Source organism: Peromyscus leucopus, chromosome 4 (genome assembly GCF_004664715.2).
Source record: "Peromyscus leucopus breed LL Stock chromosome 4, UCI_PerLeu_2.1, whole genome shotgun sequence".
Taxonomy (NCBI): Eukaryota; Metazoa; Chordata; class Mammalia; order Rodentia; family Cricetidae; genus Peromyscus; species Peromyscus leucopus.
Genome location: NC_051066.1, coordinates 69515752 through 69537455, shown reverse-complemented (window position 1 = coordinate 69537455; position 21704 = coordinate 69515752). Strand labels below are relative to the sequence as shown.

The 21704-nt window shown below is 43.5% G+C and overlaps 1 protein-coding gene across 1 annotated transcript in view; it reads left to right on the top strand.

The window, feature by feature from the left end:
* Ext2 (exostosin glycosyltransferase 2) overlaps positions 1–21309 on the top strand; it is a 153480-nt gene extending 132171 nt beyond the window's left edge. Inside the window, 4 exon segments of the mRNA XM_028878997.1 lie at positions 46–189; positions 2712–2840; positions 4116–4198; positions 20626–21309. Of these exon segments, the coding sequence (XP_028734830.1) occupies positions 46–189; positions 2712–2840; positions 4116–4198; positions 20626–20764 (495 nt within the window). The 3' untranslated portion in view covers positions 20765–21309.
* The last annotated feature ends 395 nt before the right edge of the window (positions 21310–21704 follow it).

Genomic DNA, 21704 nt, shown 5'->3' with positions numbered 1-21704 from the left:
TCTATCTGAGTCATCTGATGACTTATTGGTGTGCTCTGTCCCTAGGTCTGGCGAGAATTTCCTGACCGGCTGGTGGGCTACCCAGGCCGCCTGCATCTCTGGGACCATGAGATGAACAAGTGGAAGTATGAGTCTGAGTGGACCAATGAAGTGTCCATGGTGCTCACGGGTGCAGCTTTCTATCACAAGGTAAGGGGTGTGCGTGTGCGTGTGGTGCCTGTTTGACTCACTTGTTTGATTTTCCAGAGCTTTCACTGGGTTTAGGAAAATGTTTTACCTAAAAGACTTAGAAAAGTTAGGTTGTATAATACTTCTTCTAAATAAAAAGCACCAAAAATTCATATCAGCTAGTGAGGAAAAGCTGCTTGTCCTTGTATCACTTAGAGACAGCATGGTTGAGAGATGCTTTTCTGGCCTTGTTTCCTCTGCACACACACATTCTCATCTACACACTTTTTTGTTATTAAGGTGTTTTCTTTTTTTTTTTTAAAGATTTATTTATTTATTCATTTATTCATTCATTCATTTATTATGTATACAATGTTCTGCCTGCGTGTATGCCTGCAAGCCAGAAGAGGGCACCAGATCTCATTATTGATGGTTGTGAGCCACCATGTGGTTGCTGGGAATTGAACTCAGGACCTCTGGAAGAACAGCCAGTGCTCTTAACCTCTGAGCCATCTCTCCAGCCCTAAGGTGTTTTCTTATGCCATTCATCTTTCTTCATAAATAGTTATTTCATGGCATAATTGGTAATAAGCCACTATCTTGATGTTCCTTAAATTATATGTGTTTCTCTACCATTGGGTATTTAATTTTTGTCATTTCAGATAATGTTAATATCTAATACTTAAGTAGCAATTTATATCCTTTTTATAACTATTGTGCTTGTGGCCACTAGGTTCCTAAAGGTAGAATTAGAACAAAAGGAATGATTTCCTGGATGTTTTTAGATTCCTGTGTTGCAAATGCCAGCAAAACATGAAATGGACTGCCTTGCTCTCTTTTGTATGACGATACATTTAGAAAATTCAGCTTAGCTGTTTTGATGAATAAAATGAATCTTACTGTATGAGCTCTGACCAGGTTCTGGTCAGGTGGCAGTTCCCTGTGAATGTGCTGAGAGTCAGCACTTCATGGGCTTGACTTAAGATTTACTTTTATGCTGAGCATGGTGGCACACACCTTTAATCCCAGCACTCGGGAGGCAGAGGCAGTCGGATCTCTAAGGCCAGCCTGGTCTACAGAGTGAGTTCCAGGACAGCTAGGGCTACACAGAGGAACTCTATCTCAAAAAGCAAAAAAAAAAAAAAAAAAAAAAAACCCAAAACCAAAAAACAAAACAAAAAACTACTTATACAAACAAACAAAAAAATAGATTTACTTTTATTATTTTTCATTAGGTAGATATGAGGGGGAGAGGGCACAGGTACCTGCAGAGCCTAGAAGTCTTAGATCCTCTGGAGCTGGAGTTGTAGGCAATTGTAAGCCACATAAATGTGGATGCTGGGAACTGAACCCAGGTCCCCTGCAAAAGCAGTACTGGCTCTTAACTCGAGCCTCATAACTTCTTTTTTTAAATTAAGGCAATGCTGGGTACTGTGCTTTTGGTTTTAGAGTATTCAGCTCAGCCCTGGCGTTCTCTCTGAGAGCATAGGGTTTAATTAAAAAGAAGACCTCATCTGTTGTCGACAGGAGAGCTAATGTAGAAAGCTCTGTTGAGCCTGCTCTCTTGCTGCTGGGCAGCTCATCATCATTGCTTCCACTTTCTGAGACTCTGGTCAAGAAATAGGTTTTGGTCTCAGCAAAACAAAGAAAGCAGACTACTGTGTATAGCTTCAGGAGTTTATCTTAATAGTGGGCATGCTTGTTTACATGTCAGTTCATGCATTTGTCTTTGGAGGCAGGAGCTTCCTAGGTCCCCAGGCTGCCTTTGAACTCACAGTCTTCCTGCCTCAGGGGACTGGAGGAGCACACCTCCACAGCTGGCTACTTCCTTTTGATCCATTAATTCTAGTTAACTCATGGAGTTGATGGTGATTTCCGGCTTGCCTCACTCATGTTCTGCCTCTCTAAGCACATGCCTTCACTCTTAGCTCACAGCATGGCCCCAGAAAGACATGCTGGAACAATCCATCTCATGACCACTTGCATGCTTGGCTCACACTTTTTATTAATAGGAAGACAATGGAAATATTTTTTTACAATACACCTTTGACCTATTATAGGTAATACTCATAAACAAAACTTTCTACTTTGCATTTATTTGAATGTGTACACTTTAAAAAGGGAATCTTAGGAAAGTAAACTTACCATACCTGGCACCATCCGTCTGCTCTTGTCACTTCTCCAGGAATACATTAAAGTCAATCTTAAGAAATAAAAACACATATCTACCATTTTAATTTCTTTACAGTGGTGTGTGTGTGTGTGTGTGTGTGTGTGTGTGAGAGAGAGAGAGAGAGAGAGAGAGAGAGAGAGAGACAGACAGACAGACAGACAGACAGACAACAGACAGACAGACAGACAATGTCTCACCGTGCACGGCACCAGCCCATTTTAAAGGCACTAGGCCACTTAATTTCCTTTTGCCCTTTCCACTAGTAAAGTCCTGTGGTTAATCTTGTCCCTGTACCACTGAGTTACCCTTGACATGTCAGCCAAGGAGAATTACTGTTGGTGTATCTCTTCATTTTTGTCTCATGCAACAGTATTTTAATTACCTGTATACCTACAAAATGCCTGGGGACATCAAGAACTGGGTGGATGCTCACATGAACTGTGAAGATATTGCCATGAATTTCCTGGTGGCCAATGTTACCGGGAAAGCTGTCATCAAGGTAAGAGTCCGTGCCACTCCCTGGCTTGGCTTTGGAGCTGGGCATTGTTCCCTGACCCAGAGAAGCTGTTGGAACAGTAAATAGATGCTGCTCTCTCCACAGAGATCTCTGCACAGAGAGGGGAACGATTATGCAGTTCTCCTGATCTTTGGTTTTAAAGATCCAACTAACAGTATTTTGAAGTACCCTTGCCATAACATACTAAAAGCTGAAAATACAAAGTCTGGGGCCTGAAAATATTCTTGAAACAGTTTATTCTTGAGACTCTGTGTTTGCTCAAATCAGAGCCCAAGTTACGGATCAGTAGTGGAAGCCCACTTATATGGACAGCACCATCTTTACCTCCTGGGTGAGAACTCCATGTGAAATTGGGTAGTGCCAGAGGCTTCTCAGCCTGAAAGGGTCACCATCATCAGAGTTTAAGCTGGCAGCATGGGTGGCATCTCACTGACTCCCCCATCACGTGCCCCAGGGACTCAGAGGGCAAGGGATTTCAAGAAAAATGGAAGAGTGTAAATTTGGGGGCTGCTTTCCAGGGACCCCAGACCTTAAATTTCTTTTTCAACATGTGTTTAGCTGTGACTGCTTACTGTGGGTGGAGTCTGTGACTCTTGACCTCGCCCTGGTTAGTGCTCCCATCCTCCCGTTCTTCCCTGTTTACTCATCTTCATAGCAGCCTCCCTGGGTTTGCTAGAAGGATCACCAAGAGTCTCAAGTTGGGGGAGTGGGTGTTAAAAGGAGTCAGGGAAGAGGAGTCTCAGGGTGAAGGGTGGCTAGCTTTTTTCCTGACCAAGAGAATTGGGAAATGAGCTGGCACCTCCAGGAGAGGTGCTGCTCCAGCTCTGGACCTCAGAAGGGAAGAAAGGCGAGAGACTGCCTTGTTGGGACCAGGGTTGAGACTGCAAGTTGTGGGAGGCTGTATTTCATCGCCTCATGACTGCAAGAACAAATGGTGTTTATACAAGGACCTTGGCAGTGAGAAAACAGTCATTAAACAGGAATTAAGGAGCTTGTCATCGCGACTTCTTTCCAGTTACAGAAGGCAAAAGCCCTCCAAGCTGCTTTTATTGGGCCCTTGGGAGTTCTGTCATTGGCTGAGGCAGCCCAGATTGAATGGAGGAATGCTGAGGTGTGTGCGAGTGTGCATGTGTGTATACATGCACAGGGTGCACAGGATGTCCCTACTCGCAGCACAGAAGCCTGCAGAGTGCCGTTGTGGCGTGGCTTTATAGTCCCGGGCACTGACAGCCAGGTGTGTTTCACGTTCCTCGGCAGGTAACCCCAAGAAAGAAGTTCAAGTGTCCCGAGTGCACGGCCATCGACGGGCTCTCACTGGACCAGACTCACATGGTGGAGAGGTAAGTACGCCTCTGAACAGAGGGCCACCCCAGCCTCCATCCCCATTTCCTGCCTCGGCCTGTTTATGGGACTACGTTAGAGATGCAAGGACAGCAGCTGGTAGCCAGTCACCTCCTTTTGCACTGTGGGAACTGAGTTAGTTCAAACCCAGGTCACTCAGTGAATTAATTTGGGATGCTGCTCGCTCAATTTGTAATGGCTGGAAGGGTCTGAAAAATATAGCTAGCCCTAAGCTCTAGAAGCCAGATCCTTTGTGTGGACTGAGTGGCTAACTGTGTGCAATCACTTGAATGGAAGTGAGCTGGCTCCAAGGAAACCCCGCCTGTTTCTCTGAGTATTAGTTCCGTGTTACAGTAATGCTTGATTCAAAAGAAATAAACCCAACCCAGCAGAGACAAATGCCTGTGCTAGGTCACCTGCCAAGCTCTGAAGGTTGGAACAGCAGGGTGACTGAACAATTCTGTCAGTTCCTTAGCAATCTCTTGAGTGTGACATGTTGCCCTGGGCTAAGAATCCTAAGAATTGTGTCATGGATGTCTTTCTTCACGACTGCTAGTATCTGTACTAGATCCTCATGGCCCACAGCCTTCGGAGCTCCTGAATCCATCAGACTTATTCTTCTAGAAGCTTCTCCATATTCGGGCCCACAAGCTCTGACATCTAGCAGCGGAGTTGTCAAGGGACCCAAGTGTGCTCCAAGAATGTGGTAGTAGCCTTTCAGAGGAGGCCTCCGCTCAGGTTCCCAAGCAGCTTGTGCATCTCTGACAGAGTTCATTTCTGAAGTTCAGAACCACAAGAAAATCCTCCCCACCCTTTGGTCTTGGGTTCTTCTGTCATGTTTTGTTTCTTTAACTCCAAATAACTTCCTTAGCTCCCTCATACAGATAGCTTACTTAAAAGCCATTGACTTTTACCAACAGTTGGTGTGAAGTCATATATGAGTGTCCCCTGTAACACTGCAAATGCTCTAAGTATGGCAGAGTTAATTATTTACCATAGCTCATTGGGAAAAGACCCCGGCTGTAATTCTACCCGAGTAGATGAAATGGTTATTAAAACATACCTTACTCCCTATGTTGGGGAGAATTCATAGCGTTAAGGCAAGTGGTTGTGGGCGGAGTTAACGTGGAGGTTACAGTACAGGGGAGAGCGGAAAGCTGACCCGATGACAACCTCGAAGTTCATGGTGGGGTTAGGCAGCTCTCCTCTGGCATGAGAGCAAAGCAGATTTAAAGCTGTGTTAAAGGCAGGGCCAGAAGATGGTTAGGGTGCCCTGAGCAGGGAGCTGTGGAGGCTGCTTCACAAGAGAGCTGTGAAAACAGAGTGTTACAGTAACCTTTCAGGGCTTAGTGATTTATATTTACCAACAATGGCTTATGCACAACAGACATGCGTGTTTTTCTATGTATATAAAACCTAATCTGGAGCTGTTTGTGATGCATCGCCCTAGGGAAGTACAGTTTATAATAATGAGAGGCAAGAAAGGAATGTATTTATTGGGGGGATTATTAAGGACAATTTTGTTAAAAGTGGTAACATGTAAAGGGAGGCTTCAGAAATCACCAGGGGCTGGAGAGATGGCTCAATGGTTAAGAGAACTGGCTGCTTCTCTAGAGGACCCAAGTTCAGTTCCCCACACCCAACTCCAGCTTCAGGGAATGCAGTACCCTCTTCTAGCCTTGACAGGTTTCTGCACTCATGTGGCATACACACAAACACATATATATACAAATATTAAAAATAAATCACCAGGGGAGCTGGAGAGATGGCTAGATAGTTAAGAGCACTGGCTGCCTTCCCAGAGGGCCTGGGTTCAAATCCCAGCACCCATATGACAGCTCACAACTATCTAACTCCAGTTCTAAGGAATCGGACACCCTCACACAGATATGCATGCAAGCAAAGCACCAATGCACATAAAATAAAAATTAATTAATTAATTAAAAAAAGTTTTAAAAATCACCAAGCCCTCATCCTCTGAGCAGGTCAGAGGGAAAGGAACTGTGAGGCCAGGTCAGCAGGGTCAAAGTTGGTTTGGCAGGCATGAAGAAATTCACTTTGAGCCAGGTGAAATTCCCAGTTAAAGTTTGGGTTTTTCCTTTGGGCACCTAGAAGCCATCATAGATTTGAAAAGGGGACTAACCTGTTCAAGGAATTGCTCTGAGATTCATTTAAAGCAATCCTTGGGATGGGAAGAATATTGAAGAGACAGGAGGATGACCAACTTGAATCTACACAGAAAGGCACAAAAAAGTGCCCACAGTTGTCCAAAGGAAGACATGCTAGAGTTTTGTTGCCACCTTGATAAGTGTGGGGAGGCTGTTCGGAAAGAAGCTACAGAAATAACTTGGGTTTTTGAAAAATGGCAGGACCTGGGCTGGAGAGATGGCTCAGAGGTTAAGAGCACTGACTGCTCTTCCAGAGGTCCTGAGTTCAATTCCCAGCAACCACATGGTGGCTCACAACTGTCTGTAATGAGATCTGGTGCCCTCTTCTGGCCTGCAGGCATACAGAACATTGTATACATAATAAATAAATCTTTATAAGAAAAAGAAAAATGGCAGGAACTTTCACAGTGCAAATAATACAGAGGAGGTGTGAGCAGTTGGTGAATGCTCGTCCCTTGAATGAGGCCATGGATGTAGGCAGAAGATTTTAACCATGGTCTTTTGAACAAGGCCACGGATGTAGGCAGGAGGTTTTAACCATGGTCTTTTGAACAAGGCCACGGATGTAGGCAGGAGATTTTAACCATGGTTCCTTGAACAAGGCCATGTATATAGGCAGGAGATTTTAACCATGGTCCCTTGAACAAGGCCATGGATGCAGGCAAGAGATTTTATTCATGGGTGACATCAGTGGGATATCAGTGAGATGTGTTTCTGTGAGGACTTGCCCCTGCACAGGCCATTGGAAATGAAAATGTGTAGAAGTTACCTGCCCAGACACAGCAACTGCCTTAAGAAAAACCAAGGAAAGAAGGGAGACATTCCTACATTTGGGAGACAGTGAAACCAGAAGCAGCCTGGGGAGAGGGAAGAAAGACAAGATGTGCAGAGCTGGAAATGAGGAAGCTGCCAGGGGCATATAGGGCCTGTGAACTAAATACTTAGTGGAGACCCAAAGTTAACAGCATGGAGTAACTAAGGCAGGTTGTAGAGTGTGAGTGTGGGTGACCAAGGGCAGCTGGGAAATATGAACCACCCACTTGGGAGATTCAGTGAGGAGCAGGAAGAGACAAATTTGAAAATGCATGAGCAGCTGTGAGCAAAGCTCCATGGGTAAAGGTTGGAGCACCAACTTGAGAAACCAGGCACTTAGGCTGGGAGAGGAAGCTGGTCCGAGCCGTCTAGAGCGCCCAGGAGCTGGTTCACTGTAGAGCCCTGCACTTGTCCTGCTTTCCAGTGTTTCTCTCTGCACAGCACCTTTCCCAAGCCAGTGGAGGGAAAAACTGCTTCACCATCTTTTGACCTTATGTCGGGGCCTGGGTTCAGTCTGCTTATTTAGTCCTAGACTTGGAGTCTGGGACCAGAACTGTCATCCGAGAAGGAAAGTAGCTTTTACTCCTTCAGGTCTATTTCCAGGGGCTGCTAGTTCTGCAAGAACCAGAAGAAGAGTTTTGTTCCCTTTGACCAGAGCCATTGCCAAGGGCGCCATGGCAGACAGTATTGACTTAAAGCAGCATTTTATGTCCACTCTTTTCCTGTTAGGGATCTAACCCAAGGGAGTCGGCTTACCTTACCTGAACTTCAGTTTTTCCATTATACATCGAATATAGTGCCATATAAGCTCATGAGCGTTATGGTGCTCTTTGTACCAAACACTGTATTACATGCTGATGCAAAAATAAATGTCGGCTTGCTAACCTGTGAGCCAGGTTGGGCCAGCAGTGCTCATTTACATCCCATTTCCCTGACACCGTCTTAAAGGCTCCTGGTTCTATACGTGTATGACAGGAAAATAAGCTTTATCGTCCTTTCCTCCCCCAGATACTTCCAGCAGGCAGACACAGACCCTGGAAGTTTAGTGTGCAGCCCTTGATTAGAAAGGCAGAGTACGAGAGGCATTCTGGTGGGGTAGCGGACACCTGACGGTGTGACTCAGGTGAGCCATCTGCAGCCAGCCATGCTCTCAGCCTATTGTTCCCAAGCCAGATCCCCTGTGGGCGAAGGTAGACAGCTGAGGGAAGGGCCTTTGCTGTCAAGAATGACCCAGTGTCACTTCCCCAGCACTATGTGGAGGACAGAGACACCTGCCAGAGCAGCCCAGCCAGGGCAGCAGCGGCCTGAACTCCAGGGGTAGCTCTCCAGTTGCCTAGCTGACAGATCTGATTACAGAGGAGATGCCATCAATACTCCAGGGGGCTGTGGAGCCACTCTCGCCCAGCCTGGCCAGAGCCAGGGGCCTTTTATGCGGACACCAGGGACCCTACACTGGGCCTAGCAGGGAGCTGGAGGTGAGGAGCTGCTGCTGTGTGCATCCGGCCAAGGGGAGGCTCAGGCTGGCCTGTACTGCTTTGGCCATCAGCTCATCCCTCTTGGCTTTCTCTCATTCTCTTTCAATTCTTTGTATTCTAGGGGGATTTCATGTTGCATACAATGAAGTATCTACCACCTATTTCCCTCCAAATGCCTGCCCCGTTCCCTTCAGCATAGTTCCCTCCCAGGTGTATGTCTTTTTTTTATAACCCCCTAAGTTCAGTTAGTGCTATCCATATATGCATGAGTGTGAGGCTGTCCACTGGACATGGGAAACCTACCAGTGGTCACATCCTCAATCAAAAATGATTTTCAGCCGGGCGGTGGTGGTGCACGCCTTTAATCCTAGCATTCGGGAGGCAGAGGCAGGTGGATCTCTGTGAGTTCCAGGCCAGCCTGGCTACAGAGTGAGTTCCAGGAAAGGCGCAAAGCTACACAGAGAAACCCTGCCTGGAAAAAAAAAGAAAAGAAAAGATTTTCCTTCCCCCAGCAACTGTCCACTGCCCGTACCTCCCAGGAAAGGGTGGGGCCTGGAGTTTATATGCACCATCAATGATGAGATTTTGGCTGCTTCCTCTTGTTCAGGTCCTGTGCAAGGAACCCTAGCTGCTGTGAGTTCATGTTTGTGACACCATGTCCAGAAGACAGCACCCCACAGCACGCCTGCCCATCTCCCATCTCTTGCACTCTTTCTGTCTTCCTGAGCCTGGCTGTGGTAAGGGCTTGATATGGACGACCTGCTTAGGCCTGGGCGCTTAGCACTTTGACTGCGTAGGAATCTCCCTGTTGACTTCTGCCCACTGCAGAAAGAACTTTGGGCTCTCTGACCAAAGTTGAGAGCAGCTCAGGTCTATGAGAGTAAACATAAATATGTAGAAGGTGGTTTGATAGCAGGACCACTTACCAAAATAACAGTAGCACATTCTACCCTGGGGCCCATGCCCCTACTCTACCTAGACATGGGCTTTTGACCAGGGTTATAGCATGAGGTGTGGAATCCCCTCCTGTGAGGCAGGCCTCAAGTCCAGTCAGACAGCAGCCGGGGAGTTGATATGCCACTAGTGCGTGAGTGGACGTGTTTGCATTGGACGCTTCCAACCCTATGAAAGCTGGTGAGAGACAGTTTCCCCGTCAGCTTGAGATTAATTTCTCTATGTCCTACGTCCAAAGTGCGTGGTGTCTTCAGCAATAAGGTCTTACCATCTAGTTTTAGGGTGGGTCATCAGGGCCAGTGGCAATAGCCTGTGTTGTTTTGGAGACCTTGCTGACCATTAACTCATAGAGACAGGCCCGTGCCTTATATGGCAGTTTTCATTGAGTGACCCATATTCTCCTGGGAGTAATATTGTCTACCCATGCTATGGAAATTCCATAGAAACATATGCAATGAAAGAAGTGGGGGAACCCTGGGAGTTAAAGGGTTAATCGGGGATGGGAGAGGAGAGAAGGGGAGCAATGGGGAGTTAGCCAAAACTAAGGATGTGTGAAAAAGCCTTATGGAAGCCCACACGTTAGTAAGCCAATTTCGAAATACAACTTTTTGAGAGGAAAAAAAAGAGGCCACTTGTGGAAGTAACCATCTTATTAAATAAGAAACACACAGCCAATGTAAAGATAAAAGCCCAAGAGGTCAGAGCTAAGAGCCTTACCCTTCCTGCTTCAGCGATCCTCTTCAGCCAAGAGAGACCTACTTCCTGTGTGTTTGTCTTTATATAGACTTTCTGTTCTGCCTTCTCATTGGTTGTAAACCCAACCACATGACCGCCTCGTCACTGCCTGTCTGTACAGACCTCCAGGTCTTCTATGGTTGGTATTGAGATTAAAGGCATGTGTCTCCAATGCTGGCTGTATCCTTGACCACACAGAGATCTACATAGCTCTGCCTACCAATTGCTGGGATTAAAGGCGTGTGCCACGAACGCCCAGCTCTGCTATGGCTTGCTATTAGCTCTGACCCCCAGGCAACTTTATTTATTAACATACAAATAAAATCACAATTTAGTACAAATAAAATATCACCATATTTCCCCTGTTCTATTTTAATAAAAAGAAAAAAGGTTATAACTAACATAAGAAAAACTATATACAAAAGTACAATAACTATATACAATATATACAAGTAATAAATACCTAAACAATGTCTAGTCCATTTGTATTTGACAAATTCAGAGAAAATAATTCCATTATCTACCTATTTTGGTAAGTCCAAAATGTACCTAATTCACTTTCTATCCTAACTAGTCTTCAACTGTAACTAACTAATCTTCAACTCCCTCAGAGACCCAAGAAGGAAATAATATTACCTGACAAAAATAAAAACAGGAAGTGCATGCAAGCAACTTCCAAAAAATTTGTGACTTGACAGAAACAGCCAGCTGCCTGGGCAGTCACCTGAGGTTTCTCCACAGTGTTGGGGCATCATCTTCAGCCTATAGGCTTAGCGTATCTGACAGACTCATTTGTGAAGTAGGATGTACACAAGGTCAACAGTTCAACCTCACATTGGGTAAGAGCAGTCCATGTACCAGAAACACCTGAATTCCACTAGTGTCATGTCATGATTCAGGATTTTAAATTCTGGAAATTGTTGATGGTTTTTGAATTCAGCTGTCCATTCTTCTTGGCTGTGTATATATGGCTTCATCTCAGCATCCCGTTCTTCTCCACATCCCTCTATTAAATGCCAGTCTACTATTGAGAGGCATGAGCTTAGTTACTCTTCAAGAATAACTGTTTCAGCTGCTGTTCCATTGCACATCAGAAGCCATCAGTCTACTGCCTGTTCAGCTGCCTTCGAAAAAAAAGGGCACTGTACCTTTTCTGGATTGTGAAGGCCACTTCAGGGATGGTGCCATATTGTCCTGGCTTCAGAAGATGCCTTTTGATAAAGCCATAACAACACTTGTTTTGACAAGAATCGGTAGTCCTTTGTTTCATGTCCTGTCTGTCCTGCTTGTCAGCAGTTGATTCGAGGATACTTTGTTGTCCGGTGGCTAACTTTTGCCACAATGAAAGTTAACTCCATATGCAGCATCTTCAATGTCCATATTCTCTCTGCAGTAGATTGGTACTGCCAGGAGCCGACATGTCTCATAGTCATAACAAAAAGAAAAATTTTCTAAGTTATTAAAACATTTTAAATGCCATATTCTGTAGATCTCTGAAGGTTTGAAGATGACCTGTCTATCTAAAATATATCTGCTCAATTTTTAAAACATACCTAATATGACTACAAGTTCTATTATAATGTCTAACTACTAACTTTCATTTCTTTATATCCTAATAGTTGGTAATAATAACATTCAAGGATCAGAAAATTGCATTACATTGTTAAATGAACAGTATAAGTACAATTAGACATATACATACAACATTTTCTAACAATATCAATTTCAATATATATAATTTGTATACAATATAAAACAATCCAATCCAATGTAAAGTATTTAAAACTAGTAATTGACTTTTTCTTTTTTTTCTTTTCTTTTTTTTTAAACAGGAACCTTAAATCTAATCTCCTTTGCTTAGCCTTTTTCCTAACCCTTGACAACAACTTGTAACCAACCCCCCTAAATAATGAAAATTATCCCAGACCCAAAACCCATTAAAAAGACTAAAAAACCACAGCCCCACACCACCTCTTTGGGAATGTGGGCGTCGTATTCTTAAAATTGCTTCCTGCTGGGTATGGGTGAAGTTATCTTTATCCTGAAAGAAAAATTTTAGGTTAATTGTCAAATTCTAGGAAAGGTAACTATATCCTTTGTTATTCAGTCTGTGTATAATGCCAAAGTTCAGGGTTTATCTCAAGTCCTTATTCAAGTAGTCTTTGAGACTGGACCATCTCAGCTAGCCCTCTCAAAATTGCTCTGAGCACTTGGTATTTCAAAGCTGATCTGTAGATGATGTTTGTCAGCTTAATGATATTATTATTGTCCACGTGGAATTTGTTGTTGTGGGGCCCCATCTTCTTCCTGGAGACTTCAGTTGATGTTAGGCCTGGCCGTGATTTCCTGCAGAAAACTGATAAGAGACTCGAACATAAAGACATATATATGCAGCTAATTGAAGCCTTTTTTCTTTCTAGAATTAGGTAGTACTCTATATGACCATTCATATCTTAACAAAGTTTAAAATGTATATATATATATATATATATATATATATATTAATCTTACAAATTTTGATATAAAATTTATACTTTTATATAAAAGTTTAAAGAATCAGAATAGAATCAAAGAGTTGAGATTAGTAATAGAATAGTCCCTTAATTAATTTGGCTTTTCTCCTGTCCCATAGCAGAAGATGGCTCTTTTCTTCTGGCATGATACAGAGAGTTTGCATTTTCCTTTTAACAACATGCTTGAGTTTAAAGAAGGAGAGAGCCATTCTCCAACTCCAAAGTCAGCTTTAAATTTTAATTGAACTGGGGCTATTAGAAGACCAGTAGTGTTAAATCTTTAGAGAAGAGCAGAAACAAACATTTAGGAAGACATAAAATTTTTTTAGATGATATACCCATACGCCATTTCACTCTGTTTCCTGGGATAGATGATTTGTCCCTTTTCTTCAGTTGTCTCATTTGTCCTGTGTTCTTCAGATTCCTTAACCTTCATTCTCCTAAAAGACAAAAACAAAAACCTTTCCCCAACACTAATTTTGGGGATGTTCCTTTTTGGCAAGTTATTATCTGATTAAATGAAAAGGCATGTGTTACTTGTATAAGTTAGTTTAAATTGGATGTTCATGCTGGTTGATGAACTATCATCCCCTCTAATTAAGAGGTCTCTCTTGTTCAAATTGAACCTTTATCAATTTTGATGGTACCCACAGCTTATCTTCTTCTGTAGAAACAAAAGCAAAACCTCGTCCCCAATGTAACACATATCCTGGTTTCCATTCTGAGGTCAGCACATCCTTAAAGTATATAGGCTGATTTAATTCTGTAGTTTTTTCTATTATCCAATGTCTCTCTGCAGCTGTTGTTCCTTTCTCATTGGCATTGAGAAAATTCAAAGTTAATAGAGCATTATGCAGTCTATTTCTGGGGGTTTTGTTACCCCTTTCTGTTTATTTAGCATATCCTTTAGAGTTCTGTTTGATCTTTCTATAACTGCTTGACCTGTAGGATTATGTGGTATGCCTGTAATATGCTTTATATTGTAATAAGCAAAAAACTGTTTCATTTTAACAGAGACATATGATGGAGCATTGTCAGTTTTGATTTGTGCAGGTATACCCATGATGGCCATAACTTCTAGCAAATGAGTGATTACAGAATTAGCTTTTTCAGAACTCAAAGCAGTTGCCCATTGAAATCCTGAATAAGTATTGATGGTATGGTGTACATATTTCAATTTTCCAAATTCTGCAAAGTGAAACATGTCCATCTGCCAGATTTCATTCCTCTGAGTACCCTTTGGGTTACATCCTGCTGGTAATGGCATTTGATTGTAGAAGGAACAAGTAGGACATTTCTTTACTATTTCTTTGGCTTGTTGCCAGGTTATGGAAAAATCCTTTTTTAAACCTTTACTATTGACATGATGTTTTTTATGAAATTCTGAGGCCTCCAGCCTATTTCCTATCAATAATTTATCAATCTCATCATTGGCTTGTGCTAGAGGGCCTGGCAGACCAGTATGGGATTAGATGTGAGTTATATATAAAGGAAAATTAACTCCTTTTCTTGATTGTATCTTGTAATTGAATAAATAGTGAAGTTAATTCTGAAGCATCAGGGGTAAATTCTGCAGTCTCAATATGTAATACCACTCTTTCAGCATACTGAGAGTCAATTACTATGTTGAGAGGTTCTAAAAAATCCATTAATACCAACAGAATAGCATACAATTCTGATTTTTGAACTGAATTATAAGGACTTTGAACCACTTTACTTAAATTTGTAACCTGCCTTTCCTTGTTTGTTGGCATCTGTATAAAATGTACGAACTCCAGATATGGGTTTTTCCTGTATAATTCGAGGCAAGATCCAATCAGCTCTCTTTATAAGATCAATTCTATCGCTTTTGGGGTATTTGCTGTTAATTTCTCCCCAAAAAATTACTGCAAGCTCTTTGCCAAGGTTCACTTTCTGTCCATAATTTTTTAATGTCCTCCTTAGTTAAAGGGGTCTATTCCTGCTAATTGACGAAGTCTCAATTTTCCTTTCCAAATCAAGTCAGAGATTTTTTTCCACATAAGTTTTTAATTTTTTATTTGGTTTATTTGGTAAAAATATCCATTCCAATATAATATCTTCCCTCTGCACTAATATTCCAGTAGGAGAATGCCTAGAAGGTAAAATAACCAAAATGCAATCCAGCTTTGGATCAATATGATCCACGTGCCCTTCATGTACTTTCTTTTCTACCAAGGCCAATTCTTTCTCAGCTTCAGGTGATAATTCTCTTGGACTATTTAAGTCCTTGTCACCTTCTAAGGTTTTGAACAAATTATTCAGTCCATCATTTTTTACCCCAACAATAGTTCGTAGATGGGAAATGTCTCCAAATAATCTTTGAAAGTCATTAAGAGTCTGTAGTCTATCTCTCCTAATTTGCACCTTTTGGGGTCTAATTTTTTGTAGCTCTATTTAATATCCTAAATAATTAATAGAATCTCCTCTTTGTATCTTTTCAGAAGCAATTTGTAATCCCTAGCAAGGCAAAATTTTCTTTACTTCTTCAAACATTCTTTTTAAAGTATCTGCATTTGAGTCAGCTAGTAAAATATCATCCATATAATGAAAAATTATAGATTTAAGAAATTTTTTACGTATCACTTCCAATGGCTGTTGTACAAAATATTGACACAGAGTTGGGCTATTCAACATTCCCTGTGGGAGGACCCTCCATTGAAATCTTTTAACTGGTTGAGAATTATTATAAGTAGGCACTGTGAAAGCAAATCTTTCTCTGTCTTTTTCTTGTAAGGGTATTGAAAAGAAACAGTCTTTTAAATCAATAACTATGAGAGGCCATCCTTTTGGTAACAGAGTAGGCAAAGGAATTCCAGATTGCAGAGAGCCCATTGGCTGAATTACTTTCTTAATTGCTCTAAGGTCTGTTACCATTCTCCATTTACCAGATTTCTTTTTAATAACAAATACAGGAGAATTCCAAGGGCTGGTTGATTCTTCAATATGCTGAGCATTTAACTGTTCTTCTACCAGCTCTTCTAAAGCCTGGAGTTTCTCTGTTGTTAAAGGCCATTGCTGAACCCATACAGGCTTGTCTGTTAACCATTTTAAAGGTAAAGCTGTTGGTGTTTTTGGAAGATCATCAGTTGTTGTGCCCTGTTCTTGTATAATATGGATGGCTGGTGACCACTCACTAGAATAATATCTTCTAATATTTCTCTCAGTAACATGTGCTAGTTTATGATTTGTTTCTGAGATTGGATGGATGTTAATCTGAGTATTCCATTGTTGCAACAAGTCTCAACCCCACAGGTTCATAGCTATGTTAGCCACATATGGTTTTAATTTTCCTCTCTGTCCTTCTGGACCTATACATTCAAGCCATCTTGCACTCTGTTTCACTTGAGATAATGTCCCAATTCCTAACAGTTGAACATTTACCTCCTGAAGAGGCCAAGTTGGATGCCAAAATTCTGGTGCAATTATGGTAACGTCTGCACCTGTGTCTACCAGACCAGACAACAAAACACCATTTATTTTTATTGTTAATTTTGGTCTTTGTTCATTAATAGAAGTTTGCCAAAAAAAATTTCTTTATGTTTTCTCCTGAATTTTCTATTCTGTTTCATCATCCTGACCAGCATGATTTATTCCAATAGGCATTTGGTTATTTAATTGCTCTGAGTAAGGGTTTCCTCTACGACTGCAGGAAAGGTTTGAACTGGATTTGCTATGGGGGCCTGCATGAGGCCCCTCTGGGAGTTTCCCGAAGACTGAGGCAAAGGATTACCTTGCCTGTCCCTTGTTGATCTACATTCGTTGGTCCAGTGTTTTTCCTTACCACACCTTCTGCATACTCCAGAAGGAAGGGGCATTCTGTTACCAAAGAAACATTGTTTTCTAGGAATGACCTGTTTACAGTCCCTTTTCAAATGTCCTTGCTTTCCACATCCAAAACATCTAACATTCCTCAAACCTTTTGAAATTGCTTCTCCTACCCACATATCATCATGGTCATGAGCTTCAACATTAACCGTGTCTCTAATCCAATCTTCCAAGGGTGCAGATCTTGCCTTTAATGGCCTGATTATTCTTTTGCATGCTGCATTCACGTTCTCAAAGGCCAAAGATTCAATTATTATCTGGCTAGCTTCTGAATCCGGGACCATTCTCTTTATTGCTGAAGCCAGTCTTTGTAAAAAAATCTGTGAAAGATTCTTTTGGGCCTTGTATAACCTTTGTAAATGACTCAGTTTTTTTCCCTGGTTCCTCAACTCTGTCCCATGCATTCAAGGCTGCCTTCGACATAGAATTAGGGTTTGGACATCATATAAACATTGTGTTTGTACTGAAGCATATTGGCCTTCTCCAATAAGCTGATCCTGGAAGACTTGTATTCCTTTTTCCCTCCATTGTTTTTCTATGTTTTTAGCCTCATCCTTGAACATTTGCCACTGGAGCCTTTGACTGGGTTCCAGAACAGCCTGTGCCAGCTCCCACCAGTCCTGTGCTATAATCCTATTATATGTTGACCAAGAGTTTAACATTTGCTTTACATATGGGAATGCATGCCATAAGATACTATTGCCTCCTTAAACCTTCGTAAATCTAACATTTCAATTGGAGCCCAAATATTTTGTATAGTCATTTGTTTAGGCAACTGTTGTACGCTTACCGGATAAATTAAGAATGACTGTGAAAACAGGCTTTCTTTCAATAACCTTATGATCCAATCTTGAAACAACTTCACTGTTAATTTCTTCTGTCTGAATTTGAATTTCTCTATAATTCATTTTTACAGGTTTAACAGGTTTTTCTAAAACTGTTATCCTGGCACTTAAATTGACTATCTTTTTAAATAGTAAAATGAGGATAAGAAAAGTAATAAACAGCATAATTCAATCAATATTAATCTTCTCATATAGTTGTTCCATTGTCAGACTGCCTAAAATTTCAAACAAAGCCCAATTTTCTTCCAATGTACACATAAAACCCTTTTTTTTTTCTTTTTTTTTTAAATTTCTCTGTTAGCTTTCCTTTTATCACTTTACACTGCTCGAACTACAAATCCCTGCTCTGCTCCCATCTGATTAACGTGACACCACACCCGCTCCATTTTTTTTAATGTGAAAAAAAATTTCTCTTTTAAATAGTTTCCTTTAAAAATATCTGATATGTTATTTGACTTACCAAGTCTGCGTAGAACAGTAGAAATCCGAGGGAATTTCAAAACAGCCACCTAGTGTCTGAGGTGTGAATCCAGAGAGAGAGAGAGAGAGAGAGAGAAGAGAGAATGCAAGAAAGCGTAGCCGGCTAAAGCTTAAATCAGCCACACGTTCACGCTTGAGCTGAGTCAAGCCTTGGCTCAGGCTTCCTTAAGCTCCGACCACGTGTCTTGGCTTTACAGGCAGGGGCTCTGTTAGGCAGGGCAGGCCTGAGTTGTTTGTAGCACTGGCTTTAAGCAAGTAGCTCCAGCTGCGGCTAACCACTTGGGGCTATGGTCAGTCCAGCCTGAGACTAAGCCGACCTGGACCCAAGCTAGGGAGCCGGCCGCCCAGGTGGGAAACCGGACCTGCCACCAAGCCAAGTCAAGTGGTTTTTAATGGATTATTGTCACGTTTGGCGCCAAATGTTGAAATAACCATCTTATTAAATAAGAAACACAGAGCCAATGTAAAGATAAAAGCCCAAGAGATCAGAGCTAAGAGCCTTACCCTTCCTGCTTCAGCGATCCTCTTCAGCCAAGAGAGACCTACTTCCTATGTGTTTGTCTTTATATAGACTTTCTGTTCTGCCTTCTCATTGGTTGTAAACCCAACCACATAACCGCCTCGTCACCGCCTGTCTGTACAGACCTCCAGGTCTTCTATGGTTGGTATTGAGATTAAAGGCATGTGTCTCCAATGCTGGCTGTATCCTTGACCACACAGAGATCTACCTAGCTCTGCCTACCAAGTGCTGGGATTAAAGGCGTGTGCCATGAATGCCCAGCTCTGCTATGGCTTACTATTAGCTCTGACCCTCAGGCAACTTTATTTATTAACATACAAATAAAAATCACAATTCAGTACAAATAAACTATCACCAGAGCCCCCCCCTCCTTTTACCAGTCTCCCCGAGGCCCTCCCTGTGCTGAGTCTCAGGGACTGCAGAAGCCCAGTTGTCCCCAGTGGTGGAGAAGGGTTCAGCCAATGCCAGCCTGAGTCGGAATCCCAGTTCCACCATTGCTAGTCCGTCATTCTTTGGCAACTTTAACCTCTCTGAACCTAACATGAGGCTAATATAGACTCAGGCCTTGGGCAAGAAGTTTGAGGTTGAAAGAAGAGTACTTTAAGAAATCAGTAAGATGTGCTGGAAAATTATCTGGTACAGACAGGGGTGCTGCAGTTGCGGCCTTTCAGCCCCTCCTATTGGGCCACACAGGTTAATAAGTAAATTTGTGTCTTGTCTTTAGTCTCAGGAGCTGGAAAGCCTAGGTTTGGCTCTGGCTCTGGCATGTTTTTTTTTTTTTTTTTTTAATTTATTCATGTATTTAACTTTTGAACATTAGCTTCTTAGCATCTTGGCCTTCCCACTAGAAACTGGGATGGAGGAGACACTTGAGCCTTAGGGCTGTGGTGAGCATCCGCGCCCTTGCGGAGCGTCTAATGAGCATTACCTCCCTGTGGTGTTGGTAGCTCTGTTGACATCCGTGGCCAGAAGCCCATGATGCAACAGTGCAAGCTTTTCAGAAACACAACAAGGAAGGAAAGGCCGATGGTGGCAGCTTGCAGTCACAGCAAGCTGCCACAGACACCTCCCTGAGCCCAAAGCTCTGCTCTATCTACACATTCTGGAAGCAGCTTATGGGGCCTCTGGAGACGGGGAGGTGGCGGTGAGCATTTGGAGCTGGCTCCTGCCCTGGGACCACTCTCTCATCAGGCTTCCTTGCTGTAGCTCTCGGGCAGCTGCCGAGAAGGCACTGACCCTCTGAAATCCATCCTTCTGGGCCCCAACTTCAAAAGGGCTTTTCCCAGGCTGCTTTTCCCCTCTGGCCTGGTGCTGACGCGTCCTCATTACCCAGCTGTCACACTCGGTTGGCCTGACTGACCTGAGCCATTCCTATAAAGGGGGCCTGACCTTCTCCCCTGAAGGGAGGTTCAGCTTTGAGGGGGAGCAGAAGAAGCCCTGCTTTGCAATCTTCACCTCTTGTCACCAAGCTGCTCTTGCTCCTGGTTCTAGTGTGGGAGGGACAAAAGTCACACTCATGCAGAAGGCCCTCTGTGAGCTCTGGCCGCGTCAGAAGAGCAGGCTTGTGGCTGGGTATTTACAGGCCATCGAGTGCTGGGGAGTTAAGTGCTCAGTGCTTGGAACTCATAATCACCGGTCCCTGTACTCCTCTGCCTTGCATGGCTAGGACCCTTCTGTCAACCTCTTCAGGTTAAGCAAGCAGAGTCTTTTTCCTTCCCATCCTCCTCCTTCCTATGACCGGCAGAGATGGGGTTAAGGATTGCTGGAGCCAATCCACCTGGGTTTGAAGCCTGCTAGTGCTGGAAAAATGACTGGAATTCAAGGGGGAGGGGCCGGTGTCCTGACCTGCAAGCCTGCCAAGGGATCTCCTGTTCACTTTCTCCCTCTGCACGGAGCCAGGGACCTCTGCTCGGTCACCTTGCTTTCCATCACAGCCCTTTGCAGAGCCCAGCAAAAGGCTGGGTACCCTCTCAGCACCTTTCAGTTCTCTTGTGGACGGTGGCTGTGTTGGGCTTTGCTGTCTCTCAGCAGCTAACCTCTTCCATTCTGCTTGCCCCGCCCTCTCGTCCACCCACAGGTCAGAGTGCATCAATAAGTTTGCTTCCGTCTTCGGGACCATGCCCCTCAAGGTGGTGGAACACCGAGCTGACCCAGTGCTCTACAAAGACGACTTCCCTGAGAAACTGAAGAGCTTCCCCAACATCGGCAGCTTATGAAGCTTGCCACGATCCAGGGCTGTGCAGGAGGAGCCCAGCTAGGCCCTGCAGCACTCACTGTGGGGTAGAGGTGGCCAGCCTGGGTCAAACTTCCCCAAACACACTGGAGCCTCCCGGGCTGTGCAGCTTGCTTTGTCTTCCGTCTCCAGTGGCCTCTCTGGAAATGCCAAAGGAAGCGAGTCTCAGGGACGAGCTGCAGTTTTGAGCCCTGCGTGTCTCTTGGCTTGCAGACCCAGTTTGCCAGCTCACTGGCCCTACACCTGCCTTAGAGGAGAGGGCTGTGATGACTGTCCACAGTGTTAGATCCAGGAGTCACAGCGGAGGCATGCAATCGTTTCGCATCAGCGGACTCTGGAGGAACCGCCAAGTCTAAAACATGCTGCAGATCCCCATACCTCTGAGGGTTAGAACGGTGCTTGGACCTGAGTCACAGTCCTGGGTACGTAGCAGAAGAACTCGGGCTGCCAAGATGTGTCCTGACAGTCCCTGAACAACTCTTTGTTTGGGCGTTTTGATATTATTAAAATTATTTTTTACTCCTTTTTCTTCTGTCTGGAATGCTGGTTCTTGGTTATCTAAGGGCCTGTCCTTGTTCCGTGCATATAACCCCCACCTTCTGTCCTAACAGCCATCTGGGAAGATGCAGCCAGGAGGGATACCCAGCTCCATATGCATCAAGTATATGAAGGACCCATGAACATCCTAAGAGCAGACGAATCCATCAGAGGTGTCCTTAGCCCATGGCTGGATATTTCATAGGTGTACTCAGGGAAATAAGTGTCTCTGATTGCCACCCTGGAGTCATTCTAGCTGCTACCATGTTGTAAGAGCTGAGGGCTTTGTGACCTCCCACCTCAAGGGGATGCCCAGGATCCTCATTCTTTTGCTGTGGCTATAACATTGGCCAGGGGGTTCTGGGTAACGTTAAATCCTGCCGTAG